This window comes from Trichosporon asahii (assembly GCF_000293215.1).
Source record: "Trichosporon asahii var. asahii CBS 2479 unplaced genomic scaffold scaffold00050, whole genome shotgun sequence".
Taxonomy (NCBI): Eukaryota; Fungi; Basidiomycota; class Tremellomycetes; order Trichosporonales; family Trichosporonaceae; genus Trichosporon; species Trichosporon asahii.
The window spans coordinates 2,093,541-2,121,196 of NW_014040874.1; the positions used below are offsets into that span (position 1 = coordinate 2,093,541).

Below are 27,656 nucleotides of genomic sequence, written 5' to 3' on the forward strand. Positions count from 1 at the left end.
CCTCTGCTGCGAGCGAGATGTGTGGTGCATTCGTTTCGGGATTCGGACGTGAGAAACGAATTCAACTCCAGCTCCCTTGGACGATTGGTATTGGGTGCAGGCGCCAGTTCACCGTCTGTTCATGTGATCGCATGGTGGCCTTCGCAGAAGACCACGAGACACCCGGCGGCGCATGTGACGCGCCGCATGGAATGTTGCTGCTCCTTTGGCTCGATTGGAGCTCCTCCCACCCCCAAACAAAGTTCGTCCGAATGGCGCGCATGTCCAGTATATCCTCACGTCCTGAATGAGCATGGCATTCCTCACAAATAACAGCTCTCCACCCACTGATTGACCCAGACCATACGGTGTAAAGAGCCAGCGAACCGCAGCGCGCAGCGCACTAGGAAATCTTGCGGATCAGTAGCCGACGGGCCTGGCCGCCTGGCAGACTTCCGAGCAACGGCCCGGCTCCTGGCACGCTGCAGGCTGGCAGCGATCAACCGTCCTTTGGGTGAACGCTAGACATGACGATGAACCCGGCGCAGTTGACTGTTACGTATCAACATCACACCACCTTCCTCGTCATCCACAATCGCATGCTTACGCGCCCGACCACACTGCCTCTCCAGAATGTGGCCTACGCTCCGCGAGTTCTTGGCTGAGGGTTTCTACCCCATCCCGCCGATCCCCCCGCCACGTCCCGGCTCGCAGACGACGCGCGCGACGGGGATCCGACAACCTTCCTCCCAGTCACTCGACCTCATCGAAGCTACGCCAGGGCAACACATCACAATCAAGACCAACTTTGACATCCTCCAACCGCTGCAGGCAGCGCTGGAGAGTAGGCTCAACCTCGATGCACCTGTGTCTGGCGAGATCCCGTTACAGTTCGCGCGCGCGGCGGCCGATTCTAGGAACGCAGCCGTATTGGAGGGACCAAACTTGATGGACGAGCTGAAGCGGGCTTACGACATTGTGAACAATCTCGTGCGCTGCACACTGGGCAAGGAAGCCGTCTCGCTAGGCAAATGGACCGTTGTCGGCAACCAGACGGAACCGCAAGCACACCTCGCGTTCGACCACAACCATCCCGGTCAGACCTTTGTCTCAGGCACGCCGGATGCGACATGCGCTGTGGACGGGCGGCGAGAGACGCCGGCGATCGCACTACTCGAGAGCACTGTGACGGCCATGTTCAGCGACGACCGTGACCTTCGGCGGCAAAAGGCGACGCTCCGGTCGGACGAGGGCATGATCGTGTACATGTCGCAGGCGAGCCGCAAGCTGCGCACGTGGAATAGCTATCTGCGCAATGGCACCGCGCAATTCTGGGTCAACTTCATGGCGCAGGTGAGTCACTCAACCAGCTGCGACGGTGCAGACTAACGTCAGGTCTGGGAAGAGATGCACCAATACCGCGCCGAGTGCGTTGTCATCACGTCGTGGAAGTTCACGAGTCTGTTCAAGCGCATGGGCGCAAATCTCATCGAAGTCTCGCCCATCTCCAACTTTGACGACGACCTGACTGGCCGCTTGAACATGTTGCAGATCCTGACTGCGTTCGCCGTGTCCAAAGTCGACGACCCGCTCACCGCGTGGACGGACCATCCGGGAACGCCTTCTCTGCTTCGACGTGACAGCGAAGAGCTCGACCGCACGGGAGACGCCACGCCAATGCCGTGTCCACTCCCTGCTGCAATCACAATATCAGTGAGTGGACAGCCCATGAATGTGTTTCCTAACCAACAGGGCATGGGGGAGAATCAGAGCCGCTCTGTCGCTCAGCTCTCTCTCGTCTATGCGAACGATCACGGGGCACGCGACGAGTTCTCTAAGCATGTACCCAAGGCCGGGAACTACACTGTCCACCTGGGTGAACACATCGGCAGCGGGCGAACATACGAGTGCTATCGGGTGAAGGACACAAACATGGTCTCAGCCTCTGGCGGCCTGGTCGCCAAGGTTGTTCAGCTTGAGCAGTTCCCGGTCCGTGACGCCAAGTGGAAGCGGTCAAGGGTTGCGACACGAGAGGCAGTCAAGGCCGAAGCGGCGCTGTACACCGGCGCTCTGAAGCCGCTGCAGGGTGATGCAGTCCCGACATTTTACGGCCTGTGGACTGGTGCATTGACAACTCCGGGTCGCGTGGAGTCGAAGGACTTTGCGATGCCGAACGGGGAAAAGACCGAGCCGTGCAATGAAATCATGGTCATGATCCTGGAGGACGTCGGACGAGTCATCGCCGACCGATCGGAGTATGTCGGTGATTTTGATATGTGCGTTTAGCGAGATTTCGGAGATGCGTCAAGCATGCTGACGTCAGTGTCGACATTGTGTCCCTGTACGAGCGGCTGTACTCCGCCAACGTTGTCCACGGAGACATCGGCGTCAAGCACATCATGAAGATGGGGTTAGGAGAGCTGCGGCTCATCGACTTTGAGAACGCGTGGGAGGTTGATCCTGACAAACCGCGGGAGTATGTCGACCTGCTGGACGAGAAGCGCACGCTGCTTCGCGAATTCAAGCAGATCATCCCGCCTGAACTCGAGAACCTCGTGCCTCCCTGGGAGATGGAGTGAAAGCCACAGCTGTATATAGAGTTTTACACATTGGATCGGGGGACACACAGACCACACGCCTGTAGCATTCTATAATAGTACCGTGTTCCCACATGCATCTGGTACATGTCTCTGGCGCTGCAGGCACCACTGGCGACCGTGCAGTACGCATCGCCGGGGCGGGTGTACCTGTGCCTCAAAATTTCAAGCCGTCCACGGATCAAGGTGCGGCAACGGCACGGGGCAAAGCGGCAATGGCCACACACGGCGTGCGCCGCGCCGTGCTCTGCAAAACGACGAAACGCGTAAAGTCGAGCGGGTTCTGACAAAGCTACCGCTCTTGAGTTGCTTTTGTTCCGCGAGGCGACCGCAAGGCGGCCGCGGAGGGTTGCAGCGAGGCGCAGCAAGGGTTTCTGTATGGCTGCAGTGCAGAGAAAGTTGCGTCCCGAACCGAGGCATGTGCCGCAGGGTCTGCTGCCTTCATAAAAGCGAGGAATTACTCCGGCGGCAATGGGTGCTGGCAGCCTCGATTATGTTCGATTAGCGAATGACCTTAATCTCATTAGGGGTCCAGGCAAGTCCGGCGATCCAGCGGTCGCAGCAGCCGCCCAAATTTTGCCTCCGCCGGTACGGTGGGCGCAGGACTTACCGAGCCCCTTGCCCTGGGAGAGGGCAGAGCCGCATACGGGCGCCTCTGATGCGGCTGGCGTTGCGGGCGATACAGGCGATACGGGCGAGCGGCTGTGGCCTGGGAGCTGGGAGGCCGCGCCCGCTTGCCGCTTTGGAGCACTCGTTCAGGTCGGCGGCAGGAATGCAGCGTTGCAGCAGTGCTTTCCAGACCCCCCGCAGTCAGGCAGTCATACCTGGGCCGGACCCAATGAAGGGGAGCAAGATTATCAATCAGTCCCGCCGGGTCGCGACTTGGCGAGCGCAGACTTCGCTATCTTGCACCATACCCATCCCATCCCCATCATACCTCCTCCATAGACTAGCAGCATAGCTTCCCTCAACGTTCCCCACCTCCACAGGCACACCAGCCTCCCACGAGTACGGGCACCTCGGCATTCTACTCGATCGATTCTCCTCCTCTTCCCCCGACCAGCCATTCGGACGCCATCAACGCCTCTAGTGATACCTCCAGTCGCACCATTGTCCACCTCGGCTTCCCACTCTCGACACGTCAAGCACCTCCAGTTCCTCCCTCATCACTTTCCCCTGGCCGCCGCCCGCGCCGCGAAGGACCTGACTTCAACGATGAACACGCCCCCGCCCGATGCCAGCGCTGCCTCGAATGGAGCGGTTGATCCCGCCGGGTCGATCAGCGTCGTGCTCGACTGCAACTCGGACGACGACCTCGCCCACACGCCCCCGCCGCAGCCGCTGACTCCGTCGCCGCCGCCGAACAAGGCCCTCAACGGCGGCTTCATGCACGAGGACCACGAAGAGCCGCCCCTCTCGCTCCTGCTCCGGACGATCGACTTTGCCGCCTTTGTGAGTTTCCCACCAAGACGTCAGATCTGGTTGCCACGCTTCCGGGCGTCAACATCCGTGTACACCCAGCACGCCGATCACGCGACCATCTGACCTGCATGTATGCAGCGCTGACACCGCACCAGAAGCACCAGTGCCAGCGACGGAAGGACCTGGACCAGACACCATACATCAACCACCCCATCGTGAGTCGCTCTGCACGCTAGAAGCGCCGTCCGGCTATGACCCCAGCTAACGCTGCCAGGCCGTCGCCAACATTCTCTCCTCGACGGGTGTCACCGATATCAAGGTCCTACAAGCAGCCGTGCTGCACGACACGGTCGAGGACACGAACACTTCTCTGCGTGAGTTTCGTGCTGCAGTGCCATAACTGACAGATCCAGAGGAGATTGAGGAAACTTTTGGGGCCGATGTCGCCCGAATCGTTGGCGAGTGTACCGACAACACGGAGCTGAACGGTCTCGAACGCAAGCTCGAGCAGCTCCGCACCGCGCCGTTCCGCTCGCGCGAAGCGCAGCAGGTCAAGCTCGCCGAGTGAGTTGCCTCCCAGCTGAGCGCTGTCTACGCTGAAGCTAATGACAGCAAACTGCACAACCTCGAGAGCATCCGCCGATGTCCCCCTGTTGGCTGGGGCGTGCGCCGTATACAGGCCTACTTCCAGTGGGCGAAACAAGTGACCGATGGTGAGTCACGGTGCTTGGCCATGGCTATGGCTCTCTGGAGCACTGAGCGCTGAGCTGCAATACTGGTGGACCATTAGCTGACATCCAGTCTGCGCACCGGCCAACCCGGCACTTGCACGCAAGCTGCAAACCCTCTACGAGACGGCGTACACGCGCGTCAACGGCGAGTACTTCCCGTGCCACCCCGAGGCCGCGGGTCCGCTCACCGAGGCGGAGAAGGGGCGTGTCGATGCACGCCTCTCAAACTGCTCAAAAGGACAGGAACCGTGTCCCCGTCCCATCTTCTTCTGATCCATGTCGACTGTAACCGTGTGCCTCTGCGTCAACCACCTGACGCACGCCTGTACCCCCTCTGTACCACCATGCTCTCATCCCCTTCCCAATCAACTTCACCACCACACCCAGCAACACAAAGTCATAAACATTTTACAGTCAGTGTCAGTAGTAAAAACAAACGTTACACCTAAGCTTCCCTCTGGAGCCTCCCCCTTAGCATGCAAGATGGAAATGTACATTTGGACACGTATGATACAATTGAGAGAGCGAACTGTCTACTTCTTGTTGAGCTCGGAGGCCCAGACAATCTTGTCCGTATCTCCCGCGGCCTGATAACAGAGTCACCGAGCGCGAGCGAGGGAAAGCGAAGCGAGCAAGTAAGCGAGCGACAGAGCGTGGGTGAGTATCCGTTCGATAAGGCGGCAGCACGGCGATCGTCAGTGCACCAGCGTGAACCGTGAGAAGGTGCGTATGTGGGTATGAACGGAGCCGAACAGCGGAAGGGAGAGTTCAGCGATGGTCCAAGCAAGGCAACGAGATTCAAGGCGTGTTCCAGAGCGAGTGGAGTCCGTGGTCAGCATGTGCAACACGACCGCAGCAGAATACTCACAGCAAGCTGCTCCTTGACGGCGTTGTCGCCGCCTTCCCGCTGTCGGCGGATCTCGTCGACCTTGCGGCGGAGGTCGGGGGAGAGTCGCTGCCGTCAGCCATCGGTTCACAGAAGGCGCTCTCTAGCTGTCGCTGAACTCACATTGTAGAGCTCCTCCTCGGTCGGCGTCGTCGTCACGAGGAGCGCGTAGCCGCCTCCGATCACTGCGGTTAGCTCCACCAACAACGGGGTAGCTCGGGGTGCCGAGGAAGGCAGGAATACTCGAGACCAAAGGACCCCGCAAAGGAGCGGAGATGGAATACTCACGGACAGCAGACGTCGTCAGGAATCTGTCATTAGCTGGAACGTCCGAAAATCAGCTATGGAGTACTCACCGGCCCCAGGCAATGTTGGTCATGGTGTCGAGATGGGTGTTGAGTCCGAGTGATCGAGATGGACTTTTTGGCGAAAGCGCTCGTCCAGCGACGACATGACGGAGCAAGGTCGGATAAACATGGGGGTTTGAAGGAGGGGCTCAAAAGCTCAAATCCTAATGCTGTTATTCGCTGACATTGCGTACACCCACTTCATTAAAGATAGATTACGATTCATTACAAAGTGGCACGACTACGATCTCGGATGCCTCGAGGCCTGAGAGGAGAGTGCCCGAGAATACGCTTAAAGGATCTGCATTACAACTTCCTGGGAACCTGGAACACGCTGTTCGCCAGATCCCAGAACATGCAAGCTCCACTGAGACTTTAGGCATGTTCTGGAGGTCCTGGAGCATGGGCCATGAAGGGGTAGCAAGTCAGAATTACATGCTGGTGACAAATGCCAAAAGAGGCGCTGGTGCGATTCGAACCAGACACCCCTTTTTCTGGGCGGGGTTGGTCTACACGTTCTACTAACGACTAGACTCCAAGCCCAGGGCTTTCTTCGGTGAAGGCAAGCGCCCCCGGGCAACCCCCGCCTGTCTGGTTCCTGAGATTCCAACTGGCACGTGACCCGCTCATCGAGCTTTGGGTCACATCAAGGTCACATCTGAAGCCAAGCCCACCTCGTGTTGCCGCAATGACGCGCAGAATTACCGGAAGGGGTAACGCAGCGGCGACACAAGTTCGTCGTGAAACTCTCATGGACGCTGTTGGGGAACATGGGGACGATGGACGTTGGGGACCATCAGTCAACACACCGAGGAGATATGTCAGCGTGCTCAAGCCATGGCCGAGACGCCGAGGGCGATATACGTTGTTCCGCACCCTGTAATCGGCCTGGGAGCAGCTCGCCGCTGACATTATGGGCTGACTGCTGGGTGCGGAAGCGTCACTGGCCAGAACGCTGGAAGCGAGGCATTAAGGAATCCAAATGGGGAGCAGCCAATCAATTGGCCGCAGTGTCGTCGTTTAGTGACGTATTACATGTCAGACGCGGCGTGTCGACTCGTTGCAGTGTAGGCTTGCGTACCAGCGTGCCCATAACGCCCGTACGCCCAGCCAGCCCAGCCAGGCGAGCGAGACCGGCTCGCCGCAGTCGCCACACGCCGATTCGCATGCATCTCCTACGCTGGACACTCTGCACTCACTCCACATCAACCACCTCCAAACGTCACTATCCCGCGATCGCACTATCCACAATCCGCCGCCGCTCCCACAGTATCAACCCACATCATCATCTACCGCCGGCCGATCTCGTACACTTGCACGCCCAGCCGACGACCCTCCGACTGCACAGCACCCGCTTCCAGCGTGCTTGCAAACCACTCCATCCACCACCACCTTACCGGCTAACGGTAAATTAATCTCGAGCCTTTCCCCCTTCCCACCCGCCCCTCCTGTCTTCTACTCCTTCAAGGACAACCAGACCCTTGTCGGTGAGTATGCTTTTGCTTCGTGGATGCCCCGTCTCGATATGCAACGCTTGGCACGCAAGACACGCCGTGTGAAGACGCCGCAGCCACGCCAGGCCCCTTATCAGTGCCTTCCAGCTGACAACAGATTCGCTTGCCAACTTCGTCATCAAGGCGCAGCGCGACGCCGTCGACAAGCGAGGCAAGTTCACTCTTGCGCTCTCGGGTGGTTCGCTCGCTGCCAACCTCCGAGGACTTGCGGACCAGGAGAACGTGCAGTGGGACAAGTGGTAAGTGCATTTCATTTTCCAACTCTGGCGGGCCATTACGGACCATGCGGAGCTTGCCTCGTCTTTCAAAAAAGCCTCCCGCAACCCTCAGCCTCACCCTTCCGTTCGGCCGGAACGAGCAGCGGCGCCTGTCTTTGCATTCGGACCCCCTCGCGACGGCTTGCCTGCACATCTGGGTCAGCGAAAGGCCCGTCCTCGCAACGGATCTCGCGCCCGTCGCTGAGGTCCTGTGCTCAGCCTCGCAGTGGGTGACGGTTGCACCAGGCACTCTGCACGAGCCAGCCGCAAGCTGTCGCGAGGAGTGGAGCGTGTGCTACGCTGTGCGCATCGACTTAGGGGTCACAGTCGCAACTAGCCGATCTTGCCACAGCGGATAGGCGGTGGCATGCTCATGTGACGTTGAGTGCAGGGGGAGATAAGGAAGACTGCCGATGTCCGCATCGGGTCATCAGACACTGCGCCTCAGCCGCCGCGATAAATGTCCCGTCACCTGGGCCTCAGCTGACATTCCAGGGAGATCTTCTTCTGCGATGAGCGTGCCGTGCCGCTCGACTCGGAAGACTCAAATTACCACTCCAACTGGGTCTCGTTCCTCCAGCACGTCCCCATCCCCAAGAACCAGATTCACACGATCAACCCGGAGCACCTCGATGACCTTGAGGAGCTTGCCGACGACTACGAGAAGCAGCTCGTGCACCACTTTGCTGCGTCAAATGCCGCCCGCTACCCTACCTTTGACCTGATGCTGCTCGGAATGGGAGTAGAGGGCGAGACGTGCTCGCTGTTCGCCGGACACGAGGTTCTCTCCGAGCGTGACGCGTGGGTGACTAGCTTGGACGACGCCCCGAACGGACCCAAGCGTAGGATCACCATGACGTGAGTGCAGCTATAAGGTCCGGCGACTCAAGCTGACGTGCAGTATCCCTGTTCTCACGCACTGCTACCGTGCCGTGTTTGTCGTGTCTGGACCCGAGAAGGCGGAGCTGCTGCACACTGTTCTCGACAAGCCGGAGACCGGACTCCCGTGCTCCCGTATCCGCCCGGCAGCCCCTGGGCTCGTGTTCTGGTTCGCCGACGCCGACGCCGCCAAGGACACCAAGTACCCTCCCACGACCTTCAAGTGGATCGACAACCAGAAGGAGGCCGAGGAGGCTGTCGCCGCCGCGAAGAGGCGGGCGGAGCAGCGGGCGAAGCAGGCCGCCGAGGAGAACTAGTGTGTGTAGAGGGATTCTTTCAAGCCAGTCCGAGTATAACACAAATATACGGTTGTTCGCGCACGCTCTGCCTCCAAAGCGCGCGCTTCGTACAGGCTCGCTCGCTTCGACTTACGACTATGTTTTCCTTTTGGTTCTTCTCTTTTTTTCAACATACATCTCCTCAATACCCGCAACCCCGGGCATCAGGACAGGACGACATAGAGTCGATGATATGAGATGAAATGCATATGGAGAGTAGGGAAATGTCACGAGCTGTCAGGTAGTTTAGAAGCGGCAGTTGCCAACCCAGCGGGGGAACGGCACAACGTCCCTGATGTTCGCGACACCGGTGACGAAGCTGACCCACCGGTCCCAGCCCATACCCCAGCCGCCGTGGGGTGCGGACCCATAAGCCCGCAGGTCGAGGTACCACCTGTAGTCCTCTGGCCTGAGTCCAGCCTTGGCGATAGCGGCCTCGAGGGCATCGAGGCGGTGTTCGCGTAGGGATCCTCCCGCCATCTCCCCAATCCCAGGGAAGAGGAGGTCGAAGGCGGCAACAGTCGGCGCAGGCGGAGTGGGCGGGAGGGGCGTGCCGTTCCGCTCGAGGTCGGCCTGCTGCGCCACCTCGGAGGGGAGCATGTAGAACGGCTTCTGAGCGGCCGGGTAGTCCGTGACAAACACTGGCCCGCCGAAATGGGAGCCAGCGAGCCACTTCTCCTGCTCGCTCGTCAGGCCCTCATCCCACTCCGGCTCGTGCTGGAAGGGCACTTTCTGGTGCTGTTCCTGCAGAATCGTGATGGCGTCGGCGTAACTGACGCGCGCAAAGGGCTTGTCAGCAGCAGCCTTCAGGTGTGCCAGGATGTCGCCCTCTGACGAGGAAGAGGGAGAGGACGAGGGAGCACCCGCCGCAGCCTCGGCCACCTCGCTCTCCTCCTCCACGACCTCGGCGGCGCGATACCGCTGGATCCTCTCCAGGTCCGCCCTCTCCCGCTTCGCCCGCCCGCCCTCGCCCTCAAGCATGCGCTTCAGCGTATCCCTGAACCCGGCCTCGACGACGTCGAGCAGCTGCGGCAGCGTGCTGATGAAGGCGACCTCGCCCTCGAGCATGTAAAACTCGGACAGGTGGCGGTTGGTCTGGCTCGCCTCTGCCCTGAAGCAGGGACCCAGTGTGTAACACCTGGTGAGGCTGAGGGTGGGCGCCTCGAGGTGCAGTTGGCCCGAAACTGTCAGATTGACTGGCTTAGAGAAGAAGGGCTCCTTCGCGTCCTTCTCGGCCAGAGTGAAGGTCTCGCCGGCACCTTCGCAGTCAGAGCTCGTCAAGATGGGGGTATGCACGCGCACAAACTCGTGGTCCTGCTGTTAGCTGTACTCAATCTAGCTAGCTGATTCGTACCTCGAACCAGTCGTGCCAGTCCCTCTCCAGCGCGTCCCGGACTCGCGCAACGGCAGCACCCTGTCCTGTTCTATACCGCAAATGCGCGTTCTCCCTCAGCAACGACGCCGGCAACGCCTTCTTCTGGATCGGGTACGTCTCCGGATCCGCCAGACCGAGGATCTTCGCCTCGTCGACGAGCAGTTCCAATGCCTGCCCCGAGCCGCGGGAGGGGAGGAGCGCGCCGCGCATGCTGACGCTGGAACCGAGCGTGAGTCTTCGTGTCGTCAGCTACCGTCTCCCACTTGCTCACACGGAAACGTACCCATCAGCCTTTCCCTTCCCCTTCAGCACGGCCTGGACGCTGCCGCCTGTCCCGTCGTCGATCTCGGCAAAGGCGACATTCTTGTGCGCGCGCACGGAGCGGATCCAGCCGTTCACCTCCGTCTGGGCCGGGCGGCAGGACGCCGTCGCGCCCTCGCTCACGCTGGGACCGGAGGCGAGCTGCGTCCGGATCGTGGCCGGAATGCTCGGCAGCGTCTGCCGTATCCGTAATGTCGACCGCATCTCGTTGTTGTTATCGTTGCCGGATCGACGATCGTCGAGACTCGGACTTTTGCCTCACTGACTCGGGAGAGTGGAGGTCGGCGGAGTACGCAACGAGTCCGTCGGCAGGCGGGGGCATTCTGCCACCAAGATGGAGCGCGACATGACGTCCTAGAGTTGCAGAGCAAAGGAAGACAACAACAACACCTTTAGGCATGCCGAAAGTATACACGCGCGCCGTGTTTTCCAGCTCGGACCATGCGGCACCGACAGCGTCCTCGCGCGCAGTCCTGCGGACGTACTACTGTCTCTGCGGCGACTTTGCGCTCGTGCTGCAGGGCAAGCTGGAGCGTCTTCCCCGGCGGAAACACGACGGGAGCTGGATCATCCGGTCCCGGCAAGGCAGGCTCGGACAGGGAGCGCGCAAGTTCAAGATGAACGTCAAGGACGGAGAAAGGGTCGTGGTCAAGCGGTACGTAACCCCGGATCGACGGATCGGGGTCAGCTAACGGGTGTAGGAGACCAAGCTTACTTCAGAACGGACGGCAAACTGGAGCCCAGACAGCCTTTCCACTGCCAACGATGCGGGACGCAGTGTGAGCTGCCACCTTGATGTAGATTAGCTGACAGGCAGTGGCGTACCAGACTACCCCGCCGCCGGCGGGCGATGCGCCCTTCGTTTACGTTCTCAAGGGCGCATTGACGGAACACCAGGGCCGACTGCCGCCGGACGCCTTCGAGGGCGAGGACGACATTCCCGAACTTGCTGAGACCGAAACGGCAGAGAAGCAGTAGTGTACGATTGGGTTAGACGATAGATGCATTGTTGTATATTAGGTGGTACAAGTCTGCTGCGCTCCTCCTATGCCCCATGCTGCGCTCGCTCACTCCTCGTCCGCACCCTCCACGCGCAGGCTGAGCGTCTCCATCCTCCGCATGATGCGCGCAAGCTCGTCGCTGCGCTCGCTGAGCGCGTGTTCGAGCGGCTTGAGCTGGCGATGTCCGTACGCCGCTTCATGCTGCTCCTTCCTCCTCTGCGCCAGAGGACGGACGACATCGAGCTGCTCATTGAGGATCTTGGCGCGGTGGGCGATACCCTTCCGTCCGCTGATACGAGCCTTGATGCGCTCCAGCTCGTCGAACCACTTGCGCTCGACCTCGCCAATCTGCGGCCTGTACTCGGCTAGCATTGCGTTCAGGACGGCGTCGAGACGCGCACTGAGGGCGGCCTGCTCGTCGACGAGGCGCTCGGTGCGCTCCGCCTGCTCGTCGGTCTCGGCCTGGATCGACTGCAGTGCTGTCTGCGACTCGCGAAGTAGAGTCAGCTGGCGCTGGTACTCCTGCGCCTGCAGCTCGACGCGCGCCTCGACCTTGGCGCTGGCGTTGCGGATCGCCTCGGCCTGCTTGTTCACCTGCGCCGCAGCGTCGGCGAGAGCTCGCAGGTGCTGCGGCCCGATCTCCTTCAGCTCCTTCCTGCTGTCGGGAAGCTTGCGAACAGCAGCGAGCGGGTTGGCCGTCTTGGAGTCCAGAGCTGGGTTAAACGCCTTGGTCAGCAGCTGGTGCGACTCCTCGGCCGGCTTCGGCTTCTCAGGCTCCGGAACAGGTTGCGGGTCGCGGTCAGCGACACGCATGTCCATCTCGACGGCGACGAGTTGGCCGCCAGCAGCGAGAGCAATAAGACCGTAGCCCAGGGTAATGTTGCAGAATGTCGCGGTGCCGATGATTGGTTTCGTCGGTCTGGTGTTAGCTTAGCGAAGAGGAAATCATAACTCACGAAGCGATAACGAGTGCAGCGACATCGCTTGGCGGCAGATCGCCTGAGCCGCCGTTCAGCTTGCCAATCCACGGTGCGACGGATACGGTGTCAACGGAGAAGGCGGATTGGACGTAGAACACATCACGGTGGATCGGGTCCGCGACAAAGCGGGGTGCGTTGATAGCGAGCGCCTCAGGCTCTACCGGCGGGTAGGAGGCAAGGACGCTCTCGACGATGGGTACGACGATCTCGGCGTCAACGGGGTCGCGGGAGGAAAGCCACCGCGGCTCAGGCGCCACCTCCTCAACACCGATGTCAATGCGGCCGCCAGACCATGCGATGCCAACGACGTTGATCGGCTGGGCGTCTTCTGACGGTGATGAGTCCACCTCAGCTGGCACGGCGGGGAAGACGACAATGTCACTCGCAATCTGCTCGTCGATCTCGTCTCCGTTTCCAACCTCCTGCGGCGCGGGGTCAAACAGCACAGGTCCCTGGCGGAGCAGCGGCCGGTGTACGCCGGGCGCGGGCGAGCCGCTCGGCGTCAGATGCGGCGGGTGGACATGGACGAAACCTGGCCGCGGGGGAGTGCGCTCAGGCGTGCGTTCCGGGGAGGGATCGCGGAGGCCAAATCCGCGGCGGTGCTTCCGCGGCTGCTCGGGTGACGGCTCCTCGTCCTTCTTCTCTGCTTGCCGCATCAGAGCATCCACCCACTGCGACTGCAGTCCAGCGCGGCCGAGGAGGCTCGCGTGCTCCGCGCCATGCTTCCCGTCACCCTTCAATCGCTTTTGTCGTTCCGTAGCCCACGCCTGCAGGCTCTGTAGGTATGCGGCCGGCACCTCGGCGTGCAGCGGGAGCACGGGGCCCATGACGTAGACATCGCCGTTTGCCATGAGCGCGTAAACCATGAGGGGGCCGAAGTCGACGGTACCGTGCGAGAAGGAGAACGACGTCGCGTACTGCGACAGCGGGTCGATTGCTGAGAACTTGCTTCCCTTCGATCGGTCCGCGAGAAAGTTGAACGACTGTACGGGGTCTTGCGGTCGGAGAACGTCGTATTCACTGCGGTTAGGTCGGCAAGTGCACATGCACCTACAAGAGCTGCCCGTCGGCAGTCAAAACCCAGAGCGAGTTGCCGCTCTCGCCCCACTCGTGCCAGCGCACCTTCGTGATGGCGTTGTCGGAGGAAGGCGAGTGCTGGTACTCGTCGATAGGGAAGGAGCTGACCGTTAGCTATTGGAGAAACTCTGGAAGCTCACTGGCATGCAATGTCGCCTCCGACAGAGGATGCAAAGCCGGATCGCGGGAGCACGAGAATGACAAGCTGGTGATGTCCGACGACAGCGAGCAGTCGTCCCGTCGGGTTCAGCACGAGCGAGTGGATGTTGAACGTGAGGTGGGGCGACTTGAGAGTCTGCTCGTCAGCTTTCCATACGCCTCCAGCTCACCTTGTATCCTCCAACTGTACCGCCATTGATCTCCCATCCCGGTCCCGTCAAACTCGTCATGCGGATCTCCTTGCCGAACGCAACAATGATGTCCTTGTCGCGGAGCGCGATGCGCGAGTTCTTCGGCGCCGGAAGTCCATCGTCCTGCGGAGAGTCGACGACCTCCCACCCGTCGTCGGTCGAGCTCGACGCCGGCGGCACGAAGATGACGTGCGAGCGCAGCGCGCCCAGGCTGAAGGGTAGGGTTGCCGCCATGGTGTCGAGGATAATAGCGGTGGTGACGTCTGGCGATCTGGTGATGTTGAGCGAAATCCGCAATGGACACTTTTGCTTCCGTTATTGTTGTTCTACCATTGTGGTAGAGGTACCAGGGCTATCAGGGGGAAGGCAATGTGCTTCTCTGCATGCATCGGTTCCACGGCTAGGGCGGCTTTCAAGACGTGCAGCTATTGTACATGCACTCTACAAGAACCATCTAACTTTGCAAGCTGGGTGTGTGCTGACAGACTGGTGCAGTGCGCTACATAACTTGAGCAGCAGTTCTATCCGAATCGCTCCTTCGCGAGCGCCTTGAACCTGCCGTCAGCTTCAACAGCGAACTTTAAGCTCACATGTCCATCGTCGCTGCCTCTTTCTGACGTCGCTCAGTCATGCGCTCGTCCATGGCGGCCTTGCGTTCAGCAAATTCATCAGCTTTGCGCTCAGCGCGGCGCGCCGCGGCGGCTTCCCTCGCTCGGATACTGGCGTCAGCTAGCGTTCCGCAACCCACATAGCTGCAGGGGTCGCTGCAAGCGCAGGAGGTCGACACTTACGCGGCAGCAAACCCGCCCCCGTCGCCGAGCAGCATAGCCTCGTCGACGACGGCATCAGTGTCCTTCTCGCGCATCTCCTTGTTGGCAGCATTGGCAGCCTTCTTCTCCGCGATGCGACCTTCCTTCCCGCCCATTTTGGGCGCAATCTCCTCAGCGCGCTCGTATGCCTCTCTGCGGGCAACTTTGCGCTCGAACTTGCGTTCCAGGGCTGCTTGCTCGGCGGCCGCTTCCCGAGCATACTGGATATCGGAATGCGTGGGGCGTACTGGGAAGGAAGGTCCGACGGGAGACGGGGGCCGTGGACCAATCTCATCGTCACTTGATTCTTCCTCATGACGCGGGGCGGAGATCGACGCGCCGGAGGGCGGGAAGGGCGGCATTGCATGCGACGGCGGAGGTGGTCTTGAACCCCCGACTTCCGATGAAGGGCCTGAGTTCGACTCGTAGTACTTCCGTGACAGCGCGCCGTCGTTCCACCGTCTCACGAAGCGGCGGAAGTACTTCCTTCCCTCCTCGGAGCTGAGTTCGGAGAGCACAAGCCCTCGCTCGTTAGTCAGCCACGCTCGGAAGGGGCCCGACGTCGTACTGTGTAGTTATCGCTGTCAGCTCAACATAACATAATATCAGAGACAACGTACTAGTAGTCGTCTTCTGAGAGAGATGAGACGCCAAGAGCTCGGAGGTCGAGGAGGGAGGGCGACCGCTCGCGCCGGGATCGATGAGAACGCTCTCGATCGCGGTCGTCGCGATGGGAGCGATGGGACCGGTGATGGTCGCGGTCTCGATCACGGTCTCGACTTCGGTCTCGTTGCCGGGGACTCCGATCGCGATCACCTCGATCGCTGCGGCTATGTCGCCTGTCGTTTGTGGATTGCGAGCTATGCCTTCTCTCGCGGTCCCTGTCGTCGCGATCGCGGTGGCTACTCGAGTGTCGTCGGTTCCGGTCGCTGCGGTCACGGTGCTCCCTATCATTGCGTTCCGATCTAGAGTCCCTCCTCTTTCGGGGGGATCTTGAGCGTGAGCGATCGCCCATGTTGGTTCTGGAATGAGTGGTTGTCTAAAGTGGAGGTCCGTAGTGGAGGTCTTCCGGGTTGACCTCATCTCCCGACTTCTGCAGCGGAGGCTAAAGCAGCGCAACGCATGTTGAACTCCACGTGCGGTCACGTGAACTTTACGTGAACGAATCTGGCTTCATTCCGCTATTGTAGCCTGAGGGAAGAGGGATCGCCAAATTTCGAACCGGATGTCTTCCTCGCGAGCTTCTGGCCACAGCAACATGTGGACTTTGCTTCAAGCTTCTATAAGGATACAACGGAACCGACGTGCGGCCATCTCTGCACAGCAAGAGATAGCGACGCGCACGGACGCGCGCCACCGAAACGAGTGACATGCCGCGCCTTGACCCATGCGCCGCGCGCGACGCGCGAGCATGCGCACCGCTGCGCCACGAAACACACGGTGGCAGCCGTCAGTACCCCGGGCGCAAGCCATGCGCCATGTCGTCATGCCGGGCTTATCTGCCAATAACATCTGGCTTCGTGACAGCTCGCGACGGCTTATCCTGGGCGCAATCGCCGCCATGGGCGCGCCCTTGGTTGCCCGCTGCGCATTCTTGGAATACGCAGCTGACGCAGTTGACGGAGTGCGGAAAGGACGACGGGGAGGACGCAGTCGTCGTCCATCAGGCGACCATAGGCATACTGCGAAGAGACTTCGGCGCTAGGATCTTGACTCTCGAGTTTACAAGTAAACCCGCACACGTGTGTGCGTGTGTGCTGAGTTTCGAGAAGCAGAAGGGCATGCCTGACACGCTTCGCGAGCACTGGCCCGGATCTCCGAGACAGGTTGTGACTCTGCTTCTCGCAGCACTAGTTTGTTGTTCTGCTGGTTCCGATTGCCCGCTCGCTGCGCCGGATAGCGGGCAGTGAACCTACGCCAGCTTCGGAGAGGGGTGCGAGGTGCGCGGTGCGAGAACTAGGAAACGTCGCTCCGCTAGATCTGGACTCGAGAGGATCGAGATCACTCCAGAACTGCTGATCACCGCGACCCTGCAAGTCGTCATTGCTCCGGCGCAGCGTAGAGGTTCGATATCTTCTAGCGTCCGTCTAGTCGTGCTCAGTTTGTTCTATGTATAGTCGGATGAAGCTTTATAAGTTGTGCTCTGCTGCGAGAAACATGAACTACATGACTTTGCTCGATGTCAGCTAGATACGCGTCCAGGTGTGCCGTTATCTGGGTGATTCCTGGAGTCGGGCCGTCAACCTTGACAGGGTGTCACGGAACGCAAAGTACGTCACGGCGACGAGGTGAGGGTGCAGGCCAATCTGGCCTGACTGGCTCGTACGTTCCTACAATCTGAACGCCAGTTGTACCCCAGGCAGATGCACCGTGACATGCGCGACCTCTCATTCGCTGAGCTGCAAGTGTTATGCACGCTCAGCACTGATCATCAGTGTCCGGTGGCGCCTCCAATTCGCGCGAAACTACCCGGCCCCCGTGTAGCGGGCACGCCGGACAGCCGGGCATGCACGCCTGAACGACCTGAACCAGCCGTAACCCTCTGCAGCCCACCTGCACAAGTGCTCGCCGCCCAGCGACCCCACGACTGTCCGCTGGTCGGCTCGTCCGGGGATGCCCAGTACCGTTGTGGGGGTATCGCTCGATATAACTAGCGCGACTCTCAAATTGTGAAAGAAAGAACGCGCCGGTGGGTCGCTTGGCGGGCAGGCACGGGCCGCTACACGCACCGCGGTGCCGAAGAGATCGGGTGGGGAGGAATGCCTGGCATGGTCCGATACAAGCATGCACACTCGGCGGTGTTGCAGTAGTGCAGTAGTGGGGGAGCGACGGAGACGGAGGGGTCGTCGGGGGGTGAGCGGTGCCAGGGTCCGTCTTGTGTTCACCTGCGGGTTTCCCACAAGGGGGAGGGGGGACCCCAGACGGTTGCATTTGTCTAATCAGCGGCACTTTGCTGCCGCCGGCTGGCGAATCACAAGCTCAGCTGGACAACGCCCCGCCTGCAATGGCGCCCTAATCTCAGGGATACCGCTGTGAGTTACCGCACTGACGTAGTGGTCTCATGCCCCCCCCCCCTTGTGCTCTCGTGCTCTCCCACCCCGTGTGCCTGGGGAGGGGGGTCTGGACGAGCATGACCAGGCTGCACCTCGGACTCGGGATGGCGAGCCAACTCAGATACCTAGTACCTAGCCGACGCTGCGTCGCTGCGTCTGTCCTCGTGCCAAGCGGACAAGCTGCCCCTTCGAGGTCACAACCCCCTCCCCCAGCACACCTCTCTTCTTTTCTCCCACCACTTATCTCCACTTCCACTTCTCCTTCCTCTCATTCTCTTCTCACTCCACCCCCAGCTGTCCCACACCTCAAGCAGCGATCACCACCATGGCCACTGCTGCCTCCAACAAGAACCACCCCAGCGCCAAGGCGCCCGCGAAGACCGTCGTATGTCTTCCTCACTTTGCCGAGCTCCACGGATATGCTGACCACCTCCACAGCTCAATCTCGGCAACCTGCCTCCCAGGCAGAAGCCTAACGAGATGAGGGCGGAGCGCGCTGTGAGTACTCACGCCGTCACCAGTGATGGCGATCATGCACATTCCGAGTCCAAGCTGACAGGATCAGCAATTCCCTAGGACCCCCACTAAGGTCAACCCTAGTGAGTAACCATCACACAACGGGCACGACGGAATGTCTGGAGACGCCGAGGATACATTGAGCATGACTAACAGGCAGACCAGCCCCCTTGGCCCGCTTACCGTGGCTACCACGAGTACTCGTTCGCCCACGTGAGTAACACCGGAGCTGCGGCCCTGCGGTGCCGACGGCACAGATCGCTTGGCAGCTGTAGCTGTGAGGAATGAGCTGACGATCAGGCTACCATGGGTGTCCGTCTCCCCACCATTCTCGCCAAGGCCATCAACGACGTCTACGAGACGCTGAACCAGATCGTGAGACTCGGAACGCTGGCTGACGTAGCCGGTGGATCGTGCGTTAGCTGATGATCGCAGTATGAGAAGGAGAAGATTGTCGATCTCCTCGACTGTGTCCACAAGATGGAGCACCTCAAGGAGGACCTTGAGGAGAACCGACAGCTCCGTCCCATCATTGACGACGGCGCCGGAGACGTTACCCTCTGGAACAAGGTGAGCAATTAGCTCTATGCGCCCCTATCACTGTCGGCGGCGCCAGCCAGATAAGGAAAGAATGAGTGCTGACGCCCGTGCGCAGGAGATCGCCAAGTACTTCCGCGGCAAGGACTTCATGAACGCTCCCTGGCTCTTCGCCGAGGCGTACAAGTACCGTCGTCTCAGGGAGTGCTTCTCGCTCTCGCGCTACTGGGTTGACTACGATGTCTTCTTCCGCCAGAAGTGCGACACCTTTGCCCGTTCAGACTCGGCCGTATTCGAGCTCGCGATGCGTTTCGCGGAGCCCACCAAGGACCTGACGCCGGAGAAGAACAAGCTCATGTTCCTCGAGCTTGCTTAGATCTGTCTGTGGGGTAACTCGACCGACCTGTCACTCCTGATCGACATGACCGAGGAGGACATTAAGGCACTCCAATCCACCGGAGGCGACCACCTTGCTGCCACGGAGAAGAACATCCTCGGAAACGACCTCCACGCCCTCGCCGACTACGTCCTCTCGCTCAAGGGCGGCCGCATCGACTTCATCCTCGACAATGCCGGTTTCGAGCTGTACTGTGACTTGGTCTTTGCCGACTGGCTCATCCAGGCCGGTATCTGCAAGGAGGTCAAGTTCCACGGCAAGCGCATTCCCTGGTTCGTCTCGGATGTTACCAAGAAGGACTGGAACTGGTGAGTCGACCACGAGCTGATAAGCGATCATCCAAGCTGACACCCCAGGCTCATTAACGTTATGGTGTATGGCAACCTGTTCCCTGAGGCGTCGCAGGAGGAGATGGACTCGCTGCGACAGATGGGCCGCCGCTGGCAGAAGTACTCTGAGTCGGGCGTTTGGTCCTACGAGGAGCACCCCTTCTGGATCACCGGCTACACCTTCTGGCACCTGCCGTCCGAGGCTCCCGACCTGTTCCAGCACCTGCAGGGCTCTGACCTCTGCATTTACAAGGGTGACCTCAACCACCGCAAGCTCACGTACGACTGCCACGCGCCGATGGACACGCCGTTCGCGCAGGCGATCGGTCCTTTGGGATCGGAGGAGGGTGCCCCGCCTGTCTGCTCGTTCCGAACGATCAAGTCGGACGTCGTCGTCGGCATCCCCTCGGGTGTCGGCGAGAAGCTCGACGAGGAGGAGCCCGGATGGAAGATCTCGGGCAAGTACGCCGTCATCCTGCTCTCGCCTGGCAACCCCGGCCCGAAGAACCAGATCCCTGTTCCCGCCTAAATGTAGTAGTTCTCCGTAATAACTGGTCTTGTTTCATATTTCGTCTATCTCAACAGCAAGCAAAAACAAAGCGGAGCAGAGTCCGCAAGGCGCATGTATCTATACGTCTTTCACACCTCGGGAACCGCAATTCGCACGGCCGTCGTCGTCGTCGCTCGGTGGAGCTAGTTACAGAGCGTCAGGTGATCACCAGCTCAGGCCCAGGACCCGTGGCAGACAGCGCGAGGCAGGGCAGGTGACCCGACTCTCACTTTGGGCACCTTGAAGTGGAGGCCCCCACCCTTCCAACAGTGTACCTCGTCCCTCTCCGGACGTTCCAGGCGCCGATATCAGCCTGTCCGACTCCAGCAGGTCCTCTCAGTTAAAGGTATGAACGCGCTTAGCGCTCAGCTGAGGACACATCTAGCAGACCGATTGATTGACAAAAGCAAAGTGTAACATTTCAACAACAGGTTATACAATATGATGGGTCGTTGCGTAAGTCTACAAGATGAATGCACAGTCTCCCCCGCCCTAGCGAACGCGCATGCTCTCTCCAGCCCTAAATAGTGGCCAAGATGAGTTCCGCCTGCCGGGCAATCTCGGCCCTCTCGGCCGCCTTGCGCACTTCCTCCTCGAGCTCCCTCGCCTCCTCCTGCTGCCTCCTCTCCTCCTCCTCTGCGACGCGCTGCGCCTCGATCGCGCTCTGGATCGACGCCTCCATCAGCAACGTGTCCTCTGCCTGGGCCTGGGCGGCGGCAGCGGCCTCGGCAGCCGCGGCAGCCTCGGCCTCCTCGCGCGCCTGCTGCTCCTTGGCGGCCTGCAGCGCCAGCTCCATCGCGATGGCCTGCTGCGCCTGGTCCTCTGCCTCGCGGATACCTTCGCGCACGACCCAGTCGACGGACCGCGCCAACATGTCAATACGTTGTGCGTTCAGACATCCTAACGAGAAACACCCGTCGGGCAGCAGGTGGATGTGCCGCTTTGACGTCAGCGCCTCAGTCTGGCCCTGCGGAATCAGGAGCGTGCAGTACATCCCCGACGCGCGCTTCAGGTAGCCCCAGTTGCCCGGCGTCTTGAGCTTGTTCACGAGCACGTCGTGCAGTTTCTCGCGTACGCTGCGCAGGCGGTCGCTCATCGCGCGGATCTCGTTCAGCCACGCAGGGTACAGCTTCTTGTCGCTTAGGATCGTGTGCGCCAGCTGCGCGCCCCAGGCTGGCGGGTGGAAGTACATCGCGCGCGCAGTTGCGCGGAGCTGCGACGCGACGCGGTCCCTGTCCTCGGTCGTCGGTGTGGGGATGGACACGACGGCGGGACTGTCAGAGTACAGGCCCATCATGGCGTCGAAGCTCTGCACGAGCACGACGGGCACGTTCTCGTGCACCATGAAGCGCAGCGGTTGCGCGTCGCGGTTCACGTCCCCGCTTGACAGGCCCTGGAACGCCATCACGACGACGGGAATCAGCTGCCGCTCCTGCAGCAGCGAGGTGACCATGCGCCACTGTGGGGCCGTGAACTCGGCGCCCGTAGGGACCGAGCCAGACACGAAGAGCAGCACGGCAGATCGCGGCGGCGCAGCCTGTAAGTCGTCTCGCATCCCGTCCCAGTCCACCATGCCGTGCTTCTGGTCCAGGTACCGGAACACCTTGATGTCGAGGCCGCCGTCCTTCAAGGCCGCAATGTCCTCGTCGCTCGTCGGGTTCGGGATGTAGATCGACCGTTGCCCTGTCGGCGCCGGGAAGCGGGAGAGGAACGTGGAGGCAAGGCGCAGTGCACCCGTAATAGACATGGCCTGAATCGACGCGACGCGCTTGTGCTTGATGACGGGGCTGTCCTCGCCGTACGCAAACTTGGTCGCCGAGTCGAGGAACGGCGCATATCCCTCGATCGGGAGCGAGTCCTGCAGGAAGCCAGTCTCCTCACGCATCTTCTTCTCGGCGTACTTGACTGTCGGTGGCAAGAACACCTTGCCGTTGTCCTCGCGGAAACCCATCAGGGACAAGTTCACCTTGACTGGCGCGTTGTCTTCGATGTACGATGTCTGGATCTGCACCGAGTGCTCGGCCGGCGCGGACGGCACGCTCGACCACAGATCACGGAGCTCCGCGTTCCCGCTGCTGCTGTTGCCGTTCGTGAACGAAGGCGGCCGGCCCATACTCGCCGCCGACAGCTGCTGCAAGACGTCCAACAGCAGGCTGCTCTGAGCGTCCTGCGTCATGCCACCGATACCGATGCCGGAGCTGGCGTTCGTCAACTGCGCAAGCGCGTGGACAGCCTCGGGTTGTCCCTGGTTGGCAGCTCGAGTCGCATGCATAATCGTCTCCATGGCGGCGTTCGAAGCGGCGTCGGGGTCCATGTTCGATCCGGAGCGAATGAGCGACTCCAGAGCTTGGACTCGCAAACCAAGCTCGTAGTTCAGAGGAACGTCCTCATTCATCCTGACGGTTAGCTAGAGCAAGAAGTGGAGAAGCTCACTTCTTCCGTTTCCGTTGCGGCATCGGGGGCGCCTCCATGCGGCACATACTGGGCACACCTCGCTTGATGCACCGGCTACATGGGATGTTGCGGTCACAATGTTCTGAGCTGTCAGTTCACCTGATTCTTCCAAAACTTACGTTTCCGCCTATGACACTCGGTACAGCTGAGCACTGTCCTGTTTCGCCGACGCTTCAGCTTGCCATCCTCGTAGTATGTTCGCGGGTCGCTGCTGATGTCGGTCCGTGGTGTGTGGACCTCCGTGATAGTATCGCGGACCGATACCGGTTCCGTCGGGACAGTAGAAACCGGGGTCGCAGCGCGAGAGTGGTCTTCCTCTTCCTCCTCTTCTCGCTCGGCAGTACCAAGGTTGTCGACGAACTCCTGGACCTGCTCGCTGGTGAGCGTCGACGGCTGCGGAATCATGAGACTCGAGTAGTCATGATCGGCGTCGTCCGCAACGTGCCCCTCCTCGGCGTGCATGACACCATCGGCATCCTCATCGTCGTGACCTATACGACTAAGAGCAGCGAGGTTGGCAAGCGTATCGGGGTCGAACTGTGGGGTAGCATGGTCGAGTTCATCGTCGCCCGGTGGCAAGTCGCTTAAAGCAGCCGCTAAGCTCAGGCCCGCATCCAAGTCGGCCGCACTGAGCTCCTGGTCGTGCGGGTCCTCGCCATGGCCTGCAGTGCCGTTCTCAGCCGCCGATGCGGCAGCGGCTTCTCGCAGGACACGGTGTAACTCTTCGTCCTCATTGTGGGTGGTGGGGTCCTCGGGGTGGACCGGCCGTTCAGAGGAATCGCCAGAACCGGCGTTGTCGCTCATAGTGCTAAAGTCCGAAAATGAGGTTCTGAGACGATTTTGATATCATCCGAGAGCCCCGGTATCACTCTTGCGCACTGGGCAAGAATCGCGGGGTCGTTATCGAGTCGTCTCGGCGCTGTGTGTCGTTGAAGGTCGAACTTGGGTGCGATTATTGGGTTCCAGACGCGATGTTGGTGGCGTTCAATTTTGGGTAACGGGGCGGGTAGAATAAAGTCGCCCCCAACGACAAGTGGCCGAGGTCACCTTATCTCGTCCTCCCTTGTAGTAGACCAGAGTTAGTAACCGGAGATGGCCTTGTTCGGTTACCATGGACGTCATCCGAGTGGTGGGGAACGCATTGACAAGCTACTCTCGCTCATGCTCCTTCGCTCCGTCCTTGCTTGTTCTCGCTCGATCCCCAGGCTGCAGTCATCAGCCTTTGTGTCTAACACTCTCCGTTCGTTCCCCTCTGTTTACTCCCGCGCGATGAGCACAAAGTCCGAGTGCCCTGTCACGGACCCGGCGTCGGTCCCCAACCCTCTTGGCGATGGGAAATACATCAAGTGAGACACCACAATTTGGATGAGGCGTTTTCTGATGCATTCATCACTGACGCCAGGACGGCCGGATGTCTGATCATTGGAGACGAGGTGTTGAACGGCAAGACGAAGGACACGAACAGCAAGTGAGCTCCTCACACGACATTGCGTCATGTGGACTTGTGCTGATATCCAGTTTCTTCGCGCAGTTCTGCTTCGATCTCGGCATTGATCTGTAAGCTGCATTCAGTGGAACTCCAACTGACCTTCAGTAAGAGAATCGAAGTCATTGCAGACGACGAAGACGAAATGTAAGTTGCCCTAGTCAGGTGGAGCTTATGTCAGTATCGAAGCTGCTCGTCGCATGACGAAGAGCTATGACTTTGTTGTGACCTCTGGTGGCATCGGTCCCACGCACGACGACATTACGTACGAGTCACTGGGCAAGGCGTTCGGACTCCCGCTCGAGCACGATGTGGAGACGATGCGGCGCATGGCAGCGCTCACGACCGAGAAACGTCGGCTAGAGCTCGAGGCTGCGTCGCCTGAGGAGCGTGAGGCGCGCAACCGCATGGCTCTGTTCCCGCTCGCGAAGGGCGGGCACGGAAGTGACGGACAAGGTGGCGCGCGCAGCGAGCTCCTCTTTGTTTCGGAGGACAAGTGGGTCCCCGTTCTCCGCCTCGGTGGAAAGGTAAGTCCTTACGAGCTGTGATAGTCTGACCTCTCAGCTCTGCGTCTTCCCAGGCATTCCGAGCTTGTTCCAGCAGCTCCTCCTCGGCCTCGTGCCGTATCTGCCCCTCCCGCCTGCTTCGTCGAAGCCGTTCCGCCATCTCATCTTCACCAAGTAAGCCGAGGAGGTTAGACTGGAGCTGACGTTCAGCCAACCTGAGTCGAAGATTGCACCTTACCTCACGGAGCTTCAGAAGCGCGTCAAGGACGAGGGCATCCGTGTTGGATCTTGTGAGTTTTGCACGGCTTGAATCAACTGACAACAGACCCGTTCTTGTACAAGGGTGTGCACGTGAGCCTGATCGGCCATGACGTTGAGCGTGTCAAGGAGCTTGGCCGCGAAATCGCCGAGAAGCTGGACGGCGAGGTTATCTCTGAGGGTCAACTTGGAGACGAGTCTGCCAAGGCCAAGCCGTCTCTGTGATTGTCATGTAGATCAGCGATTAAAACAGATAGATGTATTTTCTTGACGCGCCAGCTTTAAGGGCACCAGGACTGATGGTTTTGTCCTCCTCTCCCCGTTCACTCCCATCTCCCGCTGCCTGCTTCAATCACAGCCCGCTCTCATGCACGATCATTTCCTCAACAGCATGTGACATCCCATATCCCGCAACGATCAGTGGTCCGTGTGATCTGGCAGTCATGCATCCCACCGCCGCAATGTACAATGAGTCCGAGAAAAAACCAGCTTTGTGGGTTGGTAGTTTACTCCTCGTCCTCCTCGGCGTCGTCACCGCCGGCACCCTCGGCGGCCTTGGCGCGCTTGCGCTTAACACGGCCGGGGCGGCCACCGCCGTAGGGCGACTTGAGGGAGAAGTCAATGTGCTTCTGCGAGTCGAGACGGACGACGAACGAGGGGACGTTGACGACCTGCTTGCCGACGCGGATGTGGCGCTGGCGGATGAGGACACGGGCGTGGTGGACAGACTTGGCGAGGCCGAGCTTGAAGACCTGGGTCTGGAGACGGCGCTCAAGGAAGTCCTCGGTCTTGAGGGCAAGGACGTAGTCGAGACGCATGCGGGTGTCGTCAAGGACACCAATGCGGACGAGACGACGGATAAGAGCGTTGCCCTCGAAGAGACGCTTGGGGTCCTTCTCGTCGAGCTTCAGGAGGTCACGAGCAGCACGACGGATCTTGGAGAGGGTGAGCTGAATGCGCCAGATCTCGCGCTTGTTGCGGAGACCGTACTCGCCGGCGAGCTGTATGTTAGCACTTCGTCTCTCGGTGATTGCGCGATTTCTGGAGCAAGTTTTCGAGAAGTTCTGGTCGTCGAGGAACAGCGTAAACGATATCGGAGAGGTCGCAAAATCGGTCGTCTCGTTGTTCCTGCCACGCCAAATTTTCCAACATTGATCCTGTCTGACTTCATCTGCCGACAATCGTCCAACCAAATATTCCAAGTTCTCCAGCCATCGGGCAGTGCGTTCTCCGTCATATGCGGTCGCAGTCGATCCGACGCCGCCGCTAGCAAAGCTAAACCGGCAGTGACATGTCGAAACACGGGTCGTACCCCGCCAACTTCCATCCTCCGATTCGTCCGACCAGAACTTCTCTTGATCCGTCCATCGGTATTCTGCTCACCTTGAGCTCGGCGTCGAGTCTGGCGGCCTCGTACGGACGCTTGGCTTGTCAGCAACGTCTCTTGCGCGTCGTAATGAGGAGTTCCGTTGTTGTGAGGCGGCCGACGGACCGTTTGAGCGCCGGGAAAAGCCCAGATAGTCCTCGGAAACTCCAAATTTCGTCGGTACGCACCTTGGGGACCTTGTACGTCTTCGACTGCTTCCTAGGGGCGGCCGTCATATTGGACTGCTGTTTTTGAGGGTTGGAAAGAGACAAGTCGGACTGTAGATGAGTAGAAGTGTGCAGCGAGCGGACGGGGTGGGAGGCTGCCAGGCAGGGGAGGGTGCCAACCTACACGCGGAACCAAAATTCACTAAACGACAAGTCACGTGCTATCTAAGGCACTCCAGTTTTGGCTCGTCGGATCCACGAGATGCTGATGCTTAACTCCGACATTTGCGATGCATAGCTCCGACATCTCCACTTGACGATATTGACAATGCGACTTCGGTCTCTTCTGACTTATCGTGACCTATCCGACCGACCTCCAACTGCCACATGAACGATAGCCCTCAGCGCTAGCCGCCACGGACTGGGGCGCACAGGAACCTGCGCTAGCGCGCCAATGTGCGACATGACCAGTCCGCTCACCCAGCGACCCGTCCAGCTCACCTGGGGCGTCGTGCACACCGTCAGGGCCGCCTCGTGGACTGTGTCTCGTCAGCGGCAAAGCTCTCACCCAGGCTGTCGGACCGGGCAGTGCTAGCGGCGATCCTTTGCTGTCCTTGCCAACCGGGCGCGGTCACTGGGGGCTGCGCATGTGACACTTCTTTCCTTGTGCATTGCACATCACGTTGCTGCTTCCTTCACATCTCCCTCATCGACATATCTCTTTTTCAGCGGACAATGTTTCCCTCCCTCCCTGACATGACTGACTGCGCCTCTGGCTCATTCCTGTTCAGAATCATGCTTTCACTCACTCATACTGCATCTGGACTCATCAATTCTTGCTAACCAATCCGACTCCCGCCGACAGAACACCTTCCTCGTTGTTTTCCCCGGCCTCAGAATACAAGACAGGCTGCCGCTGCCCACATAGCCGCCCCGCTTCAGCAAAGAGATGGTCAACCTTCCCCAACCGCTCTTTCGACCTCCTTTCCCCCAGGGCTTCGACGAGCCTTGCAATGACCCCTTCGCTACTTCCCGAATAATCGCCAAGACTGTCCTCCCATTATCTGATCTGCCGGCGCCATCTCGGGTCCAAGTGCCCCAGCAGCAATGTGGGTGGCGAAGCGCGCGCGTGAGCAACGCCTCGTGTACAACGCCGAAAATCAAACCCGTTGGG

At 60.0% G+C, this 27,656-nt stretch overlaps 11 protein-coding genes across 11 annotated transcripts; 7 read left to right on the forward strand and 4 right to left on the reverse strand.

Annotated features, from left to right (window-relative positions):
- Window positions 1-612: 612 nt before the first annotated feature.
- Window positions 613-2,558, forward strand: A1Q1_01975 (uncharacterized protein; the record flags this gene model as incomplete). The annotated part of the gene is made up of 3 exons (XM_014324983.1): window positions 613-1,332; window positions 1,375-2,255; window positions 2,303-2,558. 3 exons carry the CDS (start codon window positions 613-615, stop codon window positions 2,556-2,558), a joined length of 1,857 nt encoding a protein of 618 aa, XP_014180458.1.
- Window positions 2,559-3,047: 489 nt separating this feature from the next.
- Window positions 3,048-3,524, forward strand: A1Q1_01976 (uncharacterized protein; the record flags this gene model as incomplete). Its single annotated transcript, XM_014324984.1, has 1 exon — window positions 3,048-3,524. One exon carries the CDS (start codon window positions 3,048-3,050, stop codon window positions 3,522-3,524), a length of 477 nt encoding a protein of 158 aa, XP_014180459.1.
- Window positions 3,525-3,791: 267 nt separating this feature from the next.
- On the forward strand, window positions 3,792-5,002 carry A1Q1_01977 (uncharacterized protein; the record flags this gene model as incomplete). Its single annotated transcript, XM_014324985.1, has 6 exons — window positions 3,792-4,028; window positions 4,154-4,213; window positions 4,273-4,347; window positions 4,414-4,562; window positions 4,611-4,711; window positions 4,800-5,002. 6 exons carry the CDS (start codon window positions 3,792-3,794, stop codon window positions 5,000-5,002), a joined length of 825 nt encoding a protein of 274 aa, XP_014180460.1.
- Window positions 5,003-5,262: 260 nt separating this feature from the next.
- Window positions 5,263-5,994, reverse strand: A1Q1_01978 (uncharacterized protein; the record flags this gene model as incomplete). The annotated part of the gene is made up of 5 exons (XM_014324986.1): window positions 5,263-5,316; window positions 5,598-5,684; window positions 5,739-5,857; window positions 5,904-5,926; window positions 5,972-5,994. 5 exons carry the CDS (start codon window positions 5,992-5,994, stop codon window positions 5,263-5,265), a joined length of 306 nt encoding a protein of 101 aa, XP_014180461.1.
- A 656-nt stretch (window positions 5,995-6,650) lies between these two features.
- Window positions 6,651-8,929, forward strand: A1Q1_01979 (6-phosphogluconolactonase; the record flags this gene model as incomplete). The annotated part of the gene is made up of 5 exons (XM_014324987.1): window positions 6,651-6,788; window positions 7,029-7,449; window positions 7,574-7,715; window positions 8,229-8,591; window positions 8,635-8,929. The coding sequence occupies 5 exons, from the start codon at window positions 6,651-6,653 to the stop codon at window positions 8,927-8,929; spliced, it is 1,359 nt and encodes a 452-aa protein (XP_014180462.1).
- Window positions 8,930-9,196: 267 nt separating this feature from the next.
- On the reverse strand, window positions 9,197-15,878 carry A1Q1_01980 (uncharacterized protein; the record flags this gene model as incomplete). The annotated part of the gene is made up of 12 exons (XM_014324988.1): window positions 9,197-10,267; window positions 10,305-10,560; window positions 10,609-10,823; window positions 10,909-11,079; window positions 11,132-11,360; window positions 11,718-12,566; window positions 12,676-13,647; window positions 13,845-13,990; window positions 14,034-14,325; window positions 14,645-14,773; window positions 14,846-15,430; window positions 15,484-15,878. The coding sequence occupies 12 exons, from the start codon at window positions 15,876-15,878 to the stop codon at window positions 9,197-9,199; spliced, it is 5,310 nt and encodes a 1,769-aa protein (XP_014180463.1).
- A 2,363-nt stretch (window positions 15,879-18,241) lies between these two features.
- On the forward strand, window positions 18,242-19,345 carry A1Q1_01981 (uncharacterized protein; the record flags this gene model as incomplete). The annotated part of the gene is made up of 7 exons (XM_014324989.1): window positions 18,242-18,301; window positions 18,355-18,414; window positions 18,482-18,515; window positions 18,593-18,645; window positions 18,733-18,807; window positions 18,868-19,002; window positions 19,088-19,345. The coding sequence occupies 7 exons, from the start codon at window positions 18,242-18,244 to the stop codon at window positions 19,343-19,345; spliced, it is 675 nt and encodes a 224-aa protein (XP_014180464.1).
- A 45-nt stretch (window positions 19,346-19,390) lies between these two features.
- A1Q1_01982 (uncharacterized protein) lies at window positions 19,391-20,224 on the forward strand (the record flags this gene model as incomplete). The annotated part of the gene is made up of 2 exons (XM_014324990.1): window positions 19,391-19,674; window positions 19,723-20,224. The coding sequence occupies 2 exons, from the start codon at window positions 19,391-19,393 to the stop codon at window positions 20,222-20,224; spliced, it is 786 nt and encodes a 261-aa protein (XP_014180465.1).
- Window positions 20,225-20,765: 541 nt separating this feature from the next.
- On the reverse strand, window positions 20,766-23,503 carry A1Q1_01983 (aspartate transaminase; the record flags this gene model as incomplete). The annotated part of the gene is made up of 3 exons (XM_014324991.1): window positions 20,766-22,652; window positions 22,728-22,753; window positions 22,819-23,503. The coding sequence occupies 3 exons, from the start codon at window positions 23,501-23,503 to the stop codon at window positions 20,766-20,768; spliced, it is 2,598 nt and encodes an 865-aa protein (XP_014180466.1).
- Window positions 23,504-23,968: 465 nt separating this feature from the next.
- A1Q1_01984 (uncharacterized protein) lies at window positions 23,969-25,174 on the forward strand (the record flags this gene model as incomplete). The annotated part of the gene is made up of 8 exons (XM_014324992.1): window positions 23,969-24,045; window positions 24,102-24,167; window positions 24,218-24,256; window positions 24,300-24,332; window positions 24,397-24,712; window positions 24,750-24,865; window positions 24,918-24,981; window positions 25,034-25,174. 8 exons carry the CDS (start codon window positions 23,969-23,971, stop codon window positions 25,172-25,174), a joined length of 852 nt encoding a protein of 283 aa, XP_014180467.1.
- Window positions 25,175-25,455: 281 nt separating this feature from the next.
- A1Q1_01985 (40S ribosomal protein S9-A) lies at window positions 25,456-26,551 on the reverse strand (the record flags this gene model as incomplete). The annotated part of the gene is made up of 3 exons (XM_014324993.1): window positions 25,456-26,215; window positions 26,262-26,371; window positions 26,504-26,551. 3 exons carry the CDS (start codon window positions 26,549-26,551, stop codon window positions 25,456-25,458), a joined length of 918 nt encoding a protein of 305 aa, XP_014180468.1.
- Between the last annotated feature and the right edge of the window lie 1,105 nt (window positions 26,552-27,656).